Below are 18,363 nucleotides of genomic sequence, written 5' to 3' on the forward strand. Positions count from 1 at the left end.
ATTCCATTTCATTCATGATTTTATCTATTTGGGTCATCTCCCTTTTCTTTTTGAGAAGCCTGGCTAGAGGTTTGTCAATTTTGTTTATTTTTTCAAAAAACCAACTCTTGGTTTCGTTGATCTGCTCTACAGTTTTTTTAGATTCTATATTGTTTATTTCTGCTCTGATCTTTATGATTTCTCTTCTTCTGCTGGGTTTAGGCTGCCTTTGCTGTTCTGCTTCTATTTCCTTTAGGTGTGCTGTTAGATTTTGTATTTGGGATTTTTCTTATTTCTTGAGATAGGCCTGGATTGCAATGTATTTTCCTCTCAGGACTGCCTTCGCTGCGTCCCAAAGCGTTTGGATTGTTGTATTTTCATTTTCGTTTGTTTCCATATATTTTTTAATTTCTTCTCTAATTGCCTGGTTGACCCATTCATTCTTTAGTAGGGTGTTCTTTAACCTCCATGCTTTTGGAGGTTTTCCAGACTTTTTCCTGTGGTTGATTTCAAGCTTCATAGCATTGTGGTCTGAAAGTGTGCATGGTATAATTTCAATTCTTGTAAACTTATGAAGGGATGTTTTGTGACCCAGTATATGATCTATTTTGGAAAATGTTCCATGTGCACTCGAGAAGAAAGTATATTCTGTTGCTTTGGGATGCAGAGTTCTAAATATATCTGTCAAGTCCATCTGATCCAATGTATCATTCAGGGCCCTTGTTTCTTTATTGACCGTGTGTCTAGATGATCTATCCATTTCTGTAAGTGGGGTGTTAAAGTCCCCTGCAATGACCACATTCTTATCAATAAGGTTGCTTATGTTTATAAGTAATTGTTTTATATATTTGGGGGCTCCGGTATTCGGCGCATAGACATTTATAATTGTTAGCTCTTCCTGATGGATAGACCCTGTAATTATTATATAATGCCCTTCTTCATCTCTTGTTACAGCCTTTAATTTAATGTCTAGTTTGTCTGATATAAGTATGGCTACTCCAGCTTTCTTTTGGCTTCCAGTAGCATGATAAATAGTTCTCCATCCCCTCACTGTCAATATAAAGGTGTCCTCAGATCTAAAATGAGTCTCTTGTAGACAGCAAATAGATGGGTCTTGTTTTTTTATCCATTCTGATACCCTATGTCTTTTGGTTGGCGCATTTAATCCATTTACATTCAGTGTTATTATAGAAAGATACGGGTTTAGAGTCATTGTGACGTCTGTATGTTTTATGCTTGTAGTGATGTCTCTGGTACTTTGTCTCACAGGATCCCCCTTAGGATCTCTTGTAGGGCTGGTTTAGTGGTGATGAATTCCTTCAGTTTTTGTTTGTTTGGGAAGACCTTTATCTCTCCTTCTATTCTAAATGACAGACTTGCTGGATAAAGGATTCTCGGGTGCATATTTTTTCTGTTTAGCACACTGAAGATATCGTTCCAAGCCTTTCTGGCCTGCCAAGTTTCAAAAGAGAGATCAGTCACGAGTCTTATAGGTCTCCCTTTATATGTGATGGCACGTTTATCCCTTGCTGCTTTCAGAATTTTCTCTTTATCCTTGTATTTTGCCAGTTTCACTATGCTATGTCATGCAGAAGGTCGATTCAAGTTACGTCTGAAGGGAGTTCTCTGTGCCTCTTGGATTTCAATGCCTTTTTCCTTCCCCAGGTCAGGGAAGTTCTCAGTTATAATTTCTTCAAGTACCCCTTCAGCACCTTTCCCTCTCTCTTCCTCCTCTGGGATACCAATTATTCGTATATTATTTCTTTTTAGTGTATCACTTAGTTCTCTAATTTTCCCCTCATACTCCTGGATTTTTTTTTATCTCTCTTTCTCTCAGCTTCCTCTTTCTCCATAACTTTATCTTCTAGTTCACCTATTCTCTCCTCTGCCTCTTCAATCCGAGCTGTTGTGGTTTCCATTTTGTTTTGCATTTCGTTTAAAGCGCTTTTCAGCTCCTCGTGACTGTTCCTTAGTCCCTTGATCTCTGTAGCAAGAGATTCTCTGCTGTCCTCTATACTGTTTTCAAGTCCAGCGATTAATTTTATGACTATTATTCTAAATTCACTTTCTGTTATATTATTTAAATCCTTTTTGATCAGTTCATTAGCTGTTGTTATTTCCTGGAGATTCTTCTGAGGGGAATTCTTCCGTTTGGTCATTTTGGATAGTCCCTGGAGTGGTGAGGACCTGCAGGGCACTTCCCCTGTGCTGTGGTGTATAACTGGTGTTGGTGGGCGGGGCCGCAGTCCGCCTGATGTCTGCCCCCAGCCCACCGCTGGGGCCACAGTCAGACTGGTGTGTGCCTTCTCTTCCCCTCTCCTAGGGGCGGGATTCACTGTGGGGTGGTGTGGCCCATCTGGTCTACTTGCACACTGCCAGGCTTGTGGTGCTGGGGATCTGGCGTATTAGCTGGGGTGGGTAGGCAAGGTGCACGGGGGTGGGAGGGGCAGGCTTAGCTCGCTTCTCCTTAGGTGATCCACTTCAGGAGGGGCCCTGTGGCAGCGGGAGGGAGTCAGATCCACTGCCGGAGGTTTGGCTCCGCAGAAGCACAGAGTTGGGTGTTTGCGCGGAGCGAGCAAGTTCCCTGGCAGGAACTGGTTCTCTTTGGGATTTTGGCTGGGGGATGGGCGGGGGAGATGGCGCTGGCGAGCGCCTTTGTTCCCCGCCAAGCTGAGCTCTGCCGTCCGGGGGCTCAGCAGCTCTCCCTCCCTTTGTCCTCCAGCCTTCCCGCTTTCTGAGCAGAGCTGTTAACTTATGACCTCCCAGACGCTAAGTCGCGCTTGCTGTCGGAACACACTCCGCCCGGCCCCTCCGCTTTTGCCAGCCAGACTCAGGGGCTCTGCTTGGCCGGGGAGCCGCCCCTCCACCCCGGCTCCCTCCCGCCAGTCCGTGGAGCGCACACCGCCTCGCCGCCCTTCCGACCCTCTTCCGTGGGCCTCTCGTTTGCGCTTGGCTCCGGAGACTCCATTCTGCTAATCCTCTGGCGGTTTTCTGGGTTATTTAGGCAGGTGTAGGTGGAATCTAAGTGATCAGCAGGACGCACGGTGAGCCCAGTGTCCTCCTACGCCGCCATCTTCCCTCCCTCTCCCTCAATGTTTATTTATATTTCACGTCTCCACTTTCTTACATGTGTTGTTATCATTACATTTTGTGGTAATAGCTCTCTTGTTAGATGTGAAATGGTATTGCACTATGGTTTTTAAGTGCATTTCCTAGGGAAAATTATTAGTATATTGAATATCTTTTCATTCGCTTATAGGGCACACATGCATTTTCTTTGGAGAAATGTCTATTGAAGTCCTTTGCTCATTTTTAATCGTTAGTGTTTGTGTGTGTGTGTGTGTGTGTGTGTGTGTTTGAGATGTAGAGGTTCTTTATATATTCTTGACATTAATACCTTATTAAATATATCGTTTGCAAATATTTTCTTTCATTTGTTGCATGCCTTTTCTCTCTGTTGATAGTGTCCTTTGGTGTACAAAAGTTCTTAAATTTGATAAAATAATTTATTTAGTTTTTCCTTTTCTTACCTGTGGTTTTGGGGTCATACCCCAAAAAAAAAATCATTGTCAAGCCCAAGGTTGTGAACATTTCTTTCATGTTTTCTTCTAATAGTTTAGTAGTTCTAGTGATAGTTGAGGTATTTGATCCATTTTGAGTTAATTTTTGTACATGCTGTATGTTAAAGATTCAGTTTCGTCCCTTTGTGTGGATATCCAGTTTCACAGCAACATTTTTTGAACTATCTGCCTTTTCCTCATGAATGTTACCTGTTGACAATCATTTGAACACGTACGCAAAGGTTTATTTCTAGGTTCTGTATTGTGTGCCATTGTTATGTCCATCTTTATGCTAATATCACACAGTTTTTATTTGATTATGTAGCTATATAGTAACTTTTAGAACCAGGAAGTCCTCCAACTGTTTGTTTGCTTGTTTCCCAAGATTGTTTTGGCTGCTTGGAGTACATTGAGTTTCCACCAGAATCTTAGGATGGATTTATCTATTTCAGCAACAAACATTTTTTTTTTTTTTTGGATTTTAATAGGGATTGCATTGAATCTGTAGATCACTTTAGGTAGCATTGACATGTTTTTTTTTTTAATGTTTATTTATTTTGAGAAAAAGAGAGAATCACGGGAGTGGCAGAAAGAGAGGGAGAGAGAGAATACCAAGCAGGCTCTGCATCGACAGCCCTGATGTGAGGTTTGATCCCATAAAGCATGAGCTTATGACTTGAGCTGAAACCAAGAGTTGGACACTTAACTGACTGAGCCACCCAGGTTCCCAAGGCAGCACTGACATCTTAATAACATGAATTACATGATTTCAGGAATGTCTTCCCTTTTATTTGTGTTTTTTAGTAGATTGTTCAGCAACACTTTGTTGTTTTTCAGTGAAGAAGACTCTTTCCTCCTTGTTTAAGTTTATCCTAAGTATTTTGTTCGTTTGGTGCTGTTGTAAATGGAATTGTTTTCTTCATCCTCTCTGGCTTGTTCATTGGTAGCACAGACATTCAATATCTTTTCATGATTAAAAAAAACCTCTCAGGGAGTTAAGATGGTTGAGTAGTAAGAGGATCCTACACTTGCCTTGTCCCTCAAACACAGGTAGATAAATATAAAATCGTTCTGAACACCCAGGAAATCAATGTGAGGCCTGAGAGGACAAACTGCGCAAGTAGAGGGAGTAAAGAGGCCACATTGAGGAAGGTAGGAAGAATGGAGATGTGATTTGAGGTAGAAAAGAATGGCCAGTGCTACAGGGTGGAGGGAGCCCTGATCAGGAAGAGAGGGGAGAGAGAGAGAGGGAGGGAGAGAATGAGAGACAGAATGGAGTGCAGGGCATTTCACAAGGAAAACACTTCCCCAAAACCACTGTTGGGGAAAATGAGAGGGACTGTTTATCAGAAGTTTTTACAAGCAGTGGATATCAATGTTTTAGAAGTCTGTGCTATGGCTCCACTAGGGTGGAGCTGGGTGGGCATATAGGTGCTCCAATGGGTAAGGAGGACAGAGGCCCAGGAGTGGACAGCATGGTATGAGGATCCCCTGGGTCACATTGGGAGAGATAGTTCCCCTTATTGGAGTGTATTTGGGAGAGGTGGCACTGCCTCTCCAGGGACAGAAGAGCCAGTGGGCACCACTGAGCTGCCCTGTTCATTGGCCTACAAACAGAGATGCCTACTGAGGGAAGCTAACCTGGATGCTAGTTTTCTTTTCTGAGCTTTACCATAAAGTCCACCTCCTGCACATTTGGTGCAACTGCCCTTCTGGGACAAAGTGTCACCAGCCCCAGCCTGGTGTGATCCTCTTCCAGAGGAGCACTGCACAACAGGCTGGGTAGATAGCTCAGACATAGGGGGAAGGCAGGCATCTGAGGGAAGCCTGGGACAAACAAGAAGAGATTGTTTGCTCATCTTTTAGGGCTTCCTGTACAGCAAGGGGTAGGAACTCCCGTCTCCCTCAGCACAGAGAGACTTCAGTGAACAGCACAGTACCCACAGTGGAGGCTAAAGCCGCCTACACCAAGCCCCGAAACCTGTGTCCTGCAGGTGTTTCTGAACTAGGACAAGTGTGCCTGAGAGTCAGAGCAGTAGCAGGCCCTTCCCTGAGAAGACCAACCCAAACCCCCTGCATGCACCAAGTTTACAGACCACAGAGTGCTGCAAAGCTTCAGTTCTAGGGGAAATAGGATCTAGCCTCTTTTAACAAGCAGACCAAAACAGACCTTGTTAAAACTCACCACACAGTGGATACATCCAAACATATGCCACTGCAGGCAAGAAGAAAGTCTTCAGAGGACTAACCTGACGGAAAGAGCAGCCAAAACACAACAGTAGAATGCACACAGCATATGCCAGAAACACTTCCTGAAGTCCTGGGCTCTGGACAGTATATGACCTATTCTTAATATAGCCATTATCCTCAGGAGCAGGAAACAGAACAGGCTTTCCTAGCACACAGAAGACAGAGACATAAACAAAATGCCAAAATGGAGGACTCCATCCTGAAAGAAAGAACAAGAGGAGGTCATGGACAGGGATCTAATTAAAACAGATATAATATATGCCTGATCCAGAATTTAAAACAACAATCATAAGGTTACTAGCTGGGCTTGAGGAAAGCATAGAAGACACCAGGGAGACCATTACCACAGAGCTAGAAGTCTTAAAATTAGTCAGGCTGATAGTAAAAAAATGCTATAACTGAGATGCAAAACTAGCTGGAGGCAATGATGACGAGGATGGAAGAAGCAGAGGAATGAATTAGTGATATAGAAGATAGAATTATGGAAAATAATGAAGCTGAAAAGAAAGGGGAGGAAAACATTGGATCATCAATGTAGACTTAGGAAACTCAGTGACTCCATAAATCATAATAATGTTTGTGTCATAGTAGTCTCCAAAGAAGAGAAGAAAAAGGTACAGCAGGTTTTTTTGAGCAAAGTATAGCTGAAAACTTACCTAATCTGGGGAAGGAAACAGACATTCAAATCCCGGAGGCACAGAAAACTCCCTTCAAGATCAATAAAAACAGGCAATATCAAGACATATTGTAGTAAAGTTTGCAAAATACAAAGATAAGGAAACAATTCTGAAAGCAGCAAGGCTAAAAAGTCCCCAACCTAGAAAGGAAGATAAATAAGGTTAGCAGCAAATCTCTCTACAGAAACTTGGCAGGACAGAAATGAGTGGCATGATATATTCAACATGCTGAATGGGAAACATATAGAGCCAAGAATACTTTATCCAGCAAGGCTCTCATTCAGAATAGAGAGCTAAAGAGTTTCCCAAACAAAAACTAAAGGATTTTGTGACCACTAAACCAGTCCTGAAGAAATATTAAAGGGGACCCTTTCAGTGGGAGAGAAAGATCAATAGGAACAAAGACTAGAAGGAACAGAGAAAATCTCCAGAAACACTAACTTTACACGTAATACAATGGCACTAAGTTCATATCTATCAAAAATCACTCTAAATGTAAATGGACTAAATGTTCCAATCAAAAGATATAGGATATAAGAATGGATAAAAAACCGTCTACATGCTGCCTACAAAGGTGCATTTTAGACCTAAACACACTTGCAGATTGAAAGTGAGGAGATGGAGAACAATTTATTATGCTAATGTACATCAAAAGAAAGCCAGAGCAGCCTTACTTATATCAGACAAACTAGTTTTTAAGCCAAAGATTGTAACAATAAATGAAGAAGGGCACTTTTTCAAGATAAAAGGAACTGTCTGACAATAAGATCTAACAATTGTAATTATTTATGCACCCACATGGAAGAAGATAAATATATAAAAAATTTAAGAACATATATAAAGAAACTAATTGATAATAAAACAGTAAGAGTAGGGGACTTTAACACCCCACTGATAACAATGGACAGATTAAGCAGAAAATCAAGGCAACAATGGCTTTGAGTGACCACATGGACTTAACAGATATATTTAGAACATTTCATCCTAAAGCAGTAGAATACACATTTTTTTCAAGTGCAAATGGAACATTCTCCAGAATAGATCACATACTGGTTCACAAATCAGGCCTCAACAAGTACAAATAATTGAGATCATACCATGCATATTTTCAGACCACAATGAAATGAAACTTGAAGTCAACCAAAAGACAAAATTTGGAAAGACCTCAAATACATGAAGGTTAAAGACATCCTACTAAACAATGAATGGGTTAACCAGGAAATTAAAGAAGTAAATACATGTAAGAAAATGAAAATGAAAATGAAACATGATAGTCCAAAACTGTTAGGATGCAGTGAACATGGTCATAAGAGGGCAGTATATAGCTATCCAGGCCTACCTCAAGATGCAAGATCTCAAAAACACAACCTAACCTTACACCTGAAAGAGACAGAAAAGGAACAGCAAATAAAGCCCAAGGCCAGCAGAGGTAGGGAAATAATAAAGATTAGAGCAGAAATAAATGATATACTAACAACCGCCCCCCCCCCCCCAGTAGAACAGATCAATGAAAATAGGATATAACAAAAACAAACAAACAAAACAGTATCACACATCAACAAAACTAAGAACTGGTTCCTAGAAAGAGTTAACAAAATTGATAAACCCCTAGCCAGACTTCTCAGAAATAAAAGAGAAAGGTCCCAAGTAGATAAAATCATGAATGAACAAGGAGGGATCACAACCAATATCACAGAAATACAAACAATTAGAAAAGATTACTATGCCAAAAAACTGGGCAATCTGGAAGAAACGGACAAATTCAGAAACTCATAAACTACCAAAACTGAAACAGGAAGAAATAGAAAATTTGAACAAAACCCTAACCAGCAAAGAAATGGAATCAGCAATCAAAAATCTCCCAACAAAAAAAGTCCGGGGCTTTTTTTGCCAGCAAAATTCTACCAGACATTTAAAAAGAGTTAATACCTATTCTTCTCAAAGTTTTCCAAAACAGAAATAGAAGGAAAACTTCCAAATTCATTTTATAAGGCCAGCATTACTTTGATTCCAAAATCAGACAAAGACCCTACTAAAAAGGAGAATGACAAACCAATATCCCTGATGAACATGGATACAAAAATTCTCAACAAGGTATTAGCAAATTGAATACAACAGTACATTAAAGGAATTATTACTCACCACAATCAAGTGGGATTTATTCCTGGACTACAACACAAATCAGTGTGATACACCATATTAATAAAAGAAAGGATACGAACCACATGATCCTGTCAATAGATGCAGAGAAATTATGTGACAAAATATGGCATCCATTCTTTTTCTTTTTAAAAAAAATTTTTTTTAACGTTTATTTATTTTTGAGACAGAGAGAGACAGAGCATGAACGGGGGAGGGTCAGAGAGAGGGAGATACAGACTCTGAAACAGGCTCCAGGCTCTGAGCTATCAGCACAGAGCCCGACGCGGGGCTTGAACTCACGGACCACGAGATCATGACCTGAGCCGAAGTCGGCCGCTTAACCGACTGAGCCACCCAGGCGCCCCAGGCATCCATTCTTGATAAAAGTCCTCAACAAAGTAGGGATCGATGGAACAATTGATTTATATCTTATTCATTCACACAGTTAAAGTAATGTGGAAATAGTTGTTTGTGTCATATGTTTCACAGACTTTGTGATTTCCAAGTTGAATAAGCTATGGTTTCCTATGCTCAGTGATATCATAAATAACAATCATGAAGGTAATAAGTGTCATTAAAAATAGATGCACAATGCAAAGGTTGGTGTAGGAATATATCAACGAAACAGGAATCAAAGCAGGCTTCCCAGATGAAGCAATATCTTAACTGAGTTTTGAAGGAAAAGTGAAAGGACAACAAAAGAGGACAAGGGAATTCCATGGAAAGTTACACAGTTTATAAAGTCCCAAAAGTGAAATACTTGAGAGCCATTTAATGTAACTGATATATTCAAAGTGTGTAGATCGAATTAGGAATGGAAGGTCACTCCTGGATTGTCTCTTCCCTCACTGAGACCGCTTTATTAGGATCTTCGGTTGGATATGCCTCCTTTTCCTGACTGATAAATGCCAACAAATGAGGAAACACTCCAGTGTTGTATCACTCTCTTAATTTTTAAGCTTCATATATACAACATATCCAAATTCAGACATCTCCAATTAGATACCAATTCAGTGCTTATGAAACTAATATTAATTTTCATCAATAAACATACATGTTCCCCACATCATTAAATGGTACCACCTCCATGTCATTGCTCAGACAAGAAATATCACAGTGTCCTTCATGCTTTTCTTGTTCTCTTATCACATATTGATACCTTTAACACCCTTATTAACCCCCTTTAACATATATCACATTGGTCTACCTGGGTGGCTCTGTCACTTGAGTGTCTGACTCTTGATTTCAGCTCAGATCATGATCCCATGATCATGTGATTGACCCCTGTCAGACTCCTCGCTCAGCATGGAGCTTGCTAGAGATTCTCTCTTTCTCCTTCTGCCCCACTCCCCCACTTGTTTACTGTATCTCTCTTTAAAAAATTTTTTTAAAGGTTTTATTCATTTTTGAGACAGAGAGACAGAGCATGAACGGGGGAGGGGCAGAGAGAGAGGGAGACACAGAATCGGAAGCAGGCTCCAGGCTCCCAGCCGTCAGCCCAGAGCCCGACGCGGGGCTCGAACTCACGGACCGAGAGATCGTGACCTGAGCCGAAGTCGGACGCTTAACCGACTGAGCCACCCAGGCGCCCCTGTATCTCTCTTTAATAAATTAAATTAAAAACACAAAATGAAATATTTCACAAATTTTATCACTTCCCTCTCCTCCTCCCTTTCTCTGGCTCACTGCATTAGCCTCTTGCACGTTACTCCCTTTTCATTCTGGTCTCCATCAATTTGTTCTGATGCAGCTTAAAAATGATCCATTTTAAATCTGATTCTGATCACTCCACTGCTCACAACACTTATATGGATTCCAATCGCATAGTCACCACTTAATAAATCACAGTTCATCTTACAATAACAGGAACTATAATCTCCATTTCATAGGTGAACAGATTGAGGCTAAGGACTTCTAATTAATTTTCCCAAGGTCACACATTTGTAAGTGATAAAACCAGAATTGGAATCAAAGTTTGCTTTCTCTCAAAGTGATCTCACTTTTACTTAATAAAGGGAGTCACACAGGGGAGCCTGGATGGCTAAGTTGGTTAAGCATCCCACTTTGCCTCAGGTCATGATCTTGTAGTTTGTGAGTTCAATCCCTGTGTCAGGCTCTGTGCTGACAGCTCAGAGACTGGAGCCTGTTTCAGATTCTGTTTCTCCCTCTTTCTCTCTGCCCCTCTCCCACTGATTCTCATTCTCTCTCTCTCTCTCTCTCTCACTCTCAAAAAGAAATAAACATTAAAAATTTTTAAAAAGCTGGGGGAGTTACACAATTGCAAAGACTGGTTTCCACTATCTACTTTTAGTCTTACCTTGTAAAAGCAAGTTCACAATCTGAAGGAATGCTTTTTACTCATTCACAGCCAGCTGGATTTCCTCTGTCATCCAGTTTGACAGGAAAGGGCAAAAAGCTGCATTGTTACCTGAGGACATATTTTATTTCATTCACCTGTCTCTCCATTTTTTCCATGGAGTCTTATCTTTATTCAGAAGGTTGCTTTTATTTGCACTGTCGATTACTTCCTAGGAATTCCATGGTCCACACAGAAAAACAAAAATTCATCACATTAGGATAATTTATCAAAAAAAGAAAGGAATTGCTATCCTTACATATGAAAAGTGGCAGCCAGTCCTTTCTCGGGTAGACTTTTCTCAAGTTACTTCTTTCCTACCAATTTCTAAATAGAAAAATGTCAATCAACTGCTTAGTGGTCCTCTTTCTATACTGTTGGTTTGGTCAGATTAGCTGACTTGATATTTTAGGGGACATTCTTGGGGTTCCAGGTTGGCTCAGTCAGTTAAGCAACTAACTCTTGATTTTAGCTCAGGTCATAATCTTGCATTTGTTGAGTTCGAGCTACATATCAGACTGTGTGATGATGGTGCGGAGACTGCTTGGGATTCTTGCTCTCCCCCTCTCTCTGCCCCTCCCATGATGTCTCTCTCTCTCTTTCTCGAAAAAGAAGTAAAAAATACTTCAAATGAATTTTTTAATAAAAAAAAAGACATTCTTGTGCTCTTCCTTCGGCAATGCATTAAGCCTAACAGAAATCTCCTTAAAAATGCGTATCAGTTGTTAAAAACATAGTATCTTCTTCCCAATATCATCACCGGAGATCACCCATAGATCACCGGACATTTTGTCTATTCTAACCATATTCCTCATTAATAATTAGGAAGTGTCCAAGACTGATTCTTGCTTATTAAATTCACTGGGAATTTCCAGAAAAAATATTTAAAAATATCTATATAACATTACTAATAGGCCAAATCAGATAAATAGGGTCAGAAAGATATGACATAAACAAAAAAAAATAGCATTAGAACCATTATAAAACTACTGTCAAAGCACACTGGGTGGAGGGTCCAAAACATCACTATGAGTAAGGAGATAAAGCAACCAGAGTCATGAAATCAGCCCATAACACTCTCCAAAAAACACCTCCTGAAGGGCCAGGCCCTGGACACTATGTGACCCCTCTTTAATTTAGTAGTGTTCGCAGGTTCAGGACACATAGCAAGCTTTTAAAACACATAAGGGATAGAAAACTAGTCAAAATGATGAAATGGAAGAATTCTCCTCAGAAGAAATTCCAGGAAGAAATGACAGCTAAAAATTGATCAAAACAGATATGAACAATACATCTGATCAAGAATTTAGAATAATAGTCATAAGATTAATTGCTGGGCTTGAAAAAAATAGAAGACAGCAGAGAATCTATTGCTGCAAAGATCAAAGAACTAAAAAATAGTCATGATGAATTAAGAAATGTAAATGAAGTGCAAAAGAAACCAGATGTGGTGACAATGAGGACTAAAGAGGAAGAGGGGAGAATAAGTGAAATAGAAGATAAAATTATGGAAAAAGATGAAGCTGGGAAAAAGAGAGATAAAAAAATTCTAGACCATGAAGGGATAATTAAAGACCTAAGTGATTCAACGAAACATAAAAATATCTGTATCATAGGAGTTCCAGAGGAAGAAGAGAAAGAAAGGAGCAGAAGGTGTTCTTGAACAAATCATAGCTGAGAACATCCCCAATCTGGGGAAGGAAACACACATTGAAATCTAGGAGGCACAGAGAAATCCCTTCAGATGTAACATGAATTGATACTCTGCATGACATATCATAGTGAAACTGGAAAAATACAAACATAAAGAGAGAATTCTGAAAGCAGCTAGGGACAAATGGGCCTTAACCTACAAGTGTAGACACATAAGGGTAGTAGAAGACCTATCTACTGAAACTTGGCAGGCCAGAAGGGGGTAGTAGGAAATATTCAATGTGCTCAATAGGAAAAATATGCAGCCAAGAATCCTTTATCCAGCAAGGTTGTCATTCAGAATAGAAGGAGAGATAAGAGAAGGAGAGAGAAAGATTTTCCCAGACACACAAAAACTGAAGTTCATAACCACTAAGCTAGTCCTACAAGAGATCCTAAGGGGGACTCCATGAGTAGAATGTTGCAAAGACTACAAAAGACCAGAGACATCACCATAACCATGAAACCTACAGATAACACAATGACACTAAATCCATATCTTTCAATAATAATGCTGAATGTAAATGGAATTATGGTTCCAATCAAACGACATAGGGTATCAGAATGGATTAAAAAAACCACATTCCATCTATTTGTTGTCTACAAGAGACCCATTTTAGACCTGAGGACACCTTCAAATTGAAAGTGATGGGATGGCGAACCATCTATCATGCTACTGGAAGTCAAAACAAAGCTGGATGAGCCATACTTATACCAGACAAACTAGATTTTAAACTAAAGGCTGTAACAAGAGATGAAGAAAGGCATTATATCATACTTATGGGGTCTATCCATCAAGAAGAGTTAACAATAATAAATGTTTATGCACCCAATTTGAGAGCACTCAAATATATAAAACAATCACAAACATAAGCAATCTTATTGATAAGAATGTGGTAATTGCAGGAGACTTTAATATTCCAATTAGCAATGGACAGATCCTCTAGGCACAGAATCAATCAAGAAACAAGGGCTCAGAATGATACACTGGACCAGATGGATTTGAGAGATATATTCAGAACTTTTCATCCAAAAGCAGAAGAATACACATTCTCCTTGAGTGCACATGGAATATTCTCCAAGATAGACCACATGTTGGGTCACAAAACAACCCTCAATAAATATAAAAGAATTGAGACCATACCATGCACTTTCAGATCACAGTGCTATGAAACCTGTTATCAACCACAAGAAAAAGTTTGGAAAACCTCCAAATGCTTGAAGGTTAAAGAACATCCTACTAATTAATGAATGGGCCAACCAGGCAATTGAAGAAGAAATTTAAAAATACATGGAAACAAATGAAAATGAAACCACAGTCTAAACCCTTTGGGATGCATCAAAGTCAGCCCAAAGAGGAAAATACATTGCAATCCAGGACTATCTCAAGAAACAAGAAATATCCAAAATACAAAATCTAACAGCACACCTAAAGGAAATAGAAGCATAACAACAAAGAAACCCTAAGGCCAGCAGAAGAAGAGAAATAATAAAGACTAGAGCAGAAATAAACAATATAGAATCCAAAAAAAAGTAGAAGAGGTCAATGAAACTAAGAGCTGATTTTTTGAAAAGATGAACAAAACCCCTAGTCAGACTTCTCAAAAAGAAGAGAGAGGATCCAAATAGATAAAATTACCAATGAAATTGGACTTATCACAACCAACCCCTCAGAAATACAAACATTATCAGAGAATACTATGAAAAATTATATGTCAATAAATTGGACAACCTAGAAGACATGGACAAATTCCTAGATACCTACACTACCAAAACTCAAATGGGAAGAAATAGAAAATTTGAACAGACCCAGAACTAGAGAAGAAGTTGAATCAGTTATCAAAAATCTCCCAAGAAATAAGAGTCCCGGGCCAGATGTCTTCGCAGGGGAATTCTACCAGACATTGAAAGCAGAGTTAATACTTATCCTTCTCAACTTGTTCCAAAAAAGAAACAGAAGGAAAGCTTCCAGACTCATTCTGTGAAGCCAGCATTACCTTGATTCCCAAACCAAACAGAGTCCCCACTAAAAAGGAGAATTACAGGCCAATATCCCTGATGAAAATGGACGCAAAAATTCTCAACAAGATACTAGCAAATCGAATTCAACAGCATATCACCGTGATCAAGTGGGATTCATTCCTGGGGTGCAGGACTGGTTCAATATTTGCAAATCAATCAATGTGATACATCACATTAATAAAAGAAAGGATAAGAACCATATGATCCTGTCAATAGATGCAGAAAAAGCATCTGACAAAATTCAGCATCCTTTCTTAATAAAAACCCTCGAGAAAGTCGGGATCAAAAGAACATACTGAAATATCATAAAAGCCATTTATGAAAAGCCCACAGATAATATCATCCTCAGTGGGGAAAAACTGGGAGCTTACCCCTGAGATCAGGAAGATGACAGGGATGCCCGGTCTCACCACTGTTGATTAACTTAGTGTTGGAAGACCTAGCATCAGTAATCAGGCAACAAAATGAAATAAAATGCATCCAAATTGGCAAAGAAGAAATCAAACTTTCACTTTTCGCCAACGACATGACACTCTACATGGAAAACCCGAAAGACTCCACCAAAAGGCCCGTAGAACTGATGCATGAACTCAGCAAAGTCACAGGATACAATATCAATGTAGAGAAATCAGTTGCATTTCTATATACCAATAATGAAGCAACAGAAAGAGAAATCAAGAAATCAATCTGACTTACAATTGACCAAAAACCATAAAGTACCTAGCAATAAACCTAACCAAAGATGTAAAAGTTCTGTATGCTGAAAAATATAGAAAACTTATGAAGGAAGTTGAAAAAGACACAGAGAAATGGAAAAAAATACTATGCTCATGGATTGGAAGAATAAATATCGTTAAAATGTCAATATTACCCAAAGCAATCTACACATTCAGTGTAATCCCAATCAAAATTCCACTGGCATTCTTCTCAAAGCTAGAACAAACAATCCTAAAATTTGTATGAAACCACAAAAGACCCCGAATAGCCAAAGTAATGTTGAAAAAGAAAACCAAAGCAGGAGGCATCACAATCCTGGACTTTAGCCTCTACTACAAAGCTGTAATCATCAAGACGGCATGGTATTGGCACAAAAAGAGGCACATAAACCAATGGAATAGAATAGAGACTCCAGAAATAGACCCACAAATGTATGGCCAACTAATCTTTGACAAAGCAGGAAAGAGTATCTAATGGAAAAAGACAGTCTCTCTAGCAAAGGGGGCTGGGAAAACTGGACAGGAACATGCAGAAGAATGAAACTAGACCACTTTCTTACACCAAACACAAAAATAAACTCAAAATGGATGAAAGACCTAAATGTGAGACAAGAAACCATCAAAACTCTAGAGAAGAAAGCAGGCAGCAACCTCCTTGACCTCAACCACAGCAATTTATTGTTTGACAAGTCTCCAAATGCAAGGGAATTAAAAGCAAAAATGAAGTATTGGGACATCATCAAGATAAAAAGCTTCTGCACTGCAAAGGAAACAATCAACTAAACTAAAAGGCAACCAACGGAATGGGAAAAGGTATTTGCAAATACATATCAGATAAAAGGATCAGTATCCAAAATCCATAAATAACTCACCAAACTCAACACCCGAAATATAAGCCAGTGAAGAAATGGGCAGAAGACATGAATAGACACTTTTCCAAAGAAGACAGCCAGATGGCCAACAGACACATGAAAAGATGCTCAACGTCACTCATAATCAAGGAAATACAAATCAACACCACACTGAGACAGCATCTCACACTGGTCAGAGTGGCTATTAGCCTTAAGAAACAGATAAAGTGAATTCCTCTGGGGAAAGAGGAATAGAGACCGTGTTGAGAGGTGAGTAGGTAATTTATTCACATTTTATCCCATTATGTAAGGTGTTCTCTTTTAGTATTCATTATTATCCATTACACATCAATTTTTCTTATAAAAACAAAAGTGTTACACAAAATACTTTGCAGATAAGGCAAGAGAAATTTACTGAACGAGACAGTCTACACATCATTAACATTATAATTAGTATAATAAAAAGAATTACCTGAAATAACAAGAATATAACTAAAATATTACTAAGTATCATAAAAAATTAAAAAAACATAAGTTGATTGAAAATTAGAGTAATCATATAAAAATTTACTAAATAATCATGTATTGTTGACACCTTGCTATGAAGGTATTGCACCTTTCTAAATGAAGCAATCTCCAAGGGATAATGGACTATAGATTCTACCAGGGAGGGAAATTGTTATTAAAGCACAATTATCCAGTTCATACTTTAAAAATAATTAAGTTCTTTGAACAAGGGAACTCAGAATCATTTTAAAAAGACATCTGCATTCTTATAAAATGGCCTCCAATGTCAGATAATTCTCTTCATGGTGGATAATGCATTTACACACCAACAGATAACACATTTCTCATCCAGAGCTTCTTCATAGCATTTGTCATCTCAGAATTTCTCAGAGTGTAGATCAGGGGGTTCAGCATGGGGGTTATGACTGTATAAAACACACTCACTGATTTGTCAATGGGGAAGGTCTTAGCAGGTCTCACGTACATGAAAATACATGGCACAAAGAAGAAGACCACCACAGTGATGTGGGAACCACAGGTCTGGAGGGCTTTCCGCCTCCCTTCCGGACTAAGGTTCTTTAGAGAGTGCAAGATGACACCATAAGAGATGAGCAAGAGCACAAACACAATTGTGCACATCATCCCTCCGTTGGCCACCACTAACAGGCCAATGACATACGTGTCAGTACAGGCAAGTCTCAGTAAGGGGTACATTTCACAGGTGAAATGATCAATGACATTGGGACCACAGAATGGGAGACTATAAATCGTGCTAACTTGAATGGCTGAATGCAGAAAACCTCCAACCCAGGACCCTACCAGGAGCACAACACACACCCACTGTCTCATGATAACCAAATAACGCAAGGGCTTACAGATGGCCACATAGCGGTCATAGGCCATCACCAGCAGAAGAAAGACCTCTGATCCACCAAAAAAGTGCTCTACAAATAGCTGGGTCATACAAGATTGGAAGGATATGGTATTTTCCCCAAAGAACAAGTCTGAAATCAATCTGGGGGAAATGCAAGACGAATAAGTGACATCCATAAAAGATAAGTTAGCAAGAAACAAGTACATAGGGGAGCCCAGCGTCTTACTGACAGCTATAGTCACCACAATGAGCAGGTTGCCCACCACCGTCAAAATATAGAAGAGCAAGAATATAACAAACAGAAACTTCTGTTCCTTTCCATCCTGTGTGAGGCCCAGGAGGACAAAGAAAGTTACATTGTTCTTTGATTCCATCCAGTCTGTATAGGACCTGATTCACATATTAGATGTAGGTTTCCTAGAAAACAAGGAGGGAAACTTAAATGCATAAGATTAATCTTTTATTGATTCATCAATTAAAAAAAAGTAGAAGACGACCTGTTTGTGTGGAGTATTTCACTGGTGCTGTGATTCCCAAGTTAAATAAGCCATGGTTTCCTACACTCTGAAAGAGCATACATAATGATCACCAATGTAATAAGTGACACACAGTGTAGGAATATATCAATCAAAGAGCAATCAGTGAAGACATCCCAGAAGAAGCAATGCTTTAGCTGAGTTATCTAAAGCAAAAGTGGAAGGACAAAAAAGAGGACAAGAGAATTCCACGGAAAGGTG

At 39.4% G+C, this 18,363-nt stretch overlaps 1 protein-coding gene across 1 annotated transcript; it reads right to left on the reverse strand.

Moving 5' to 3' along the window:
* Positions 1 to 17,070: 17,070 nt before the first annotated feature.
* On the reverse strand, positions 17,071 to 18,005 carry LOC131488772 (olfactory receptor 4A47-like). The gene has a single exon (XM_058690607.1). The coding sequence runs from the start codon at positions 17,998 to 18,000 to the stop codon at positions 17,071 to 17,073; it is 930 nt and encodes a 309-aa protein (XP_058546590.1). The 5' UTR covers positions 18,001 to 18,005.
* Positions 18,006 to 18,363: the final 358 nt, after the last annotated feature.

Source organism: Neofelis nebulosa, chromosome 10 (genome assembly GCF_028018385.1).
Source record: "Neofelis nebulosa isolate mNeoNeb1 chromosome 10, mNeoNeb1.pri, whole genome shotgun sequence".
Classification (NCBI taxonomy): domain Eukaryota; kingdom Metazoa; phylum Chordata; class Mammalia; order Carnivora; family Felidae; genus Neofelis; species Neofelis nebulosa.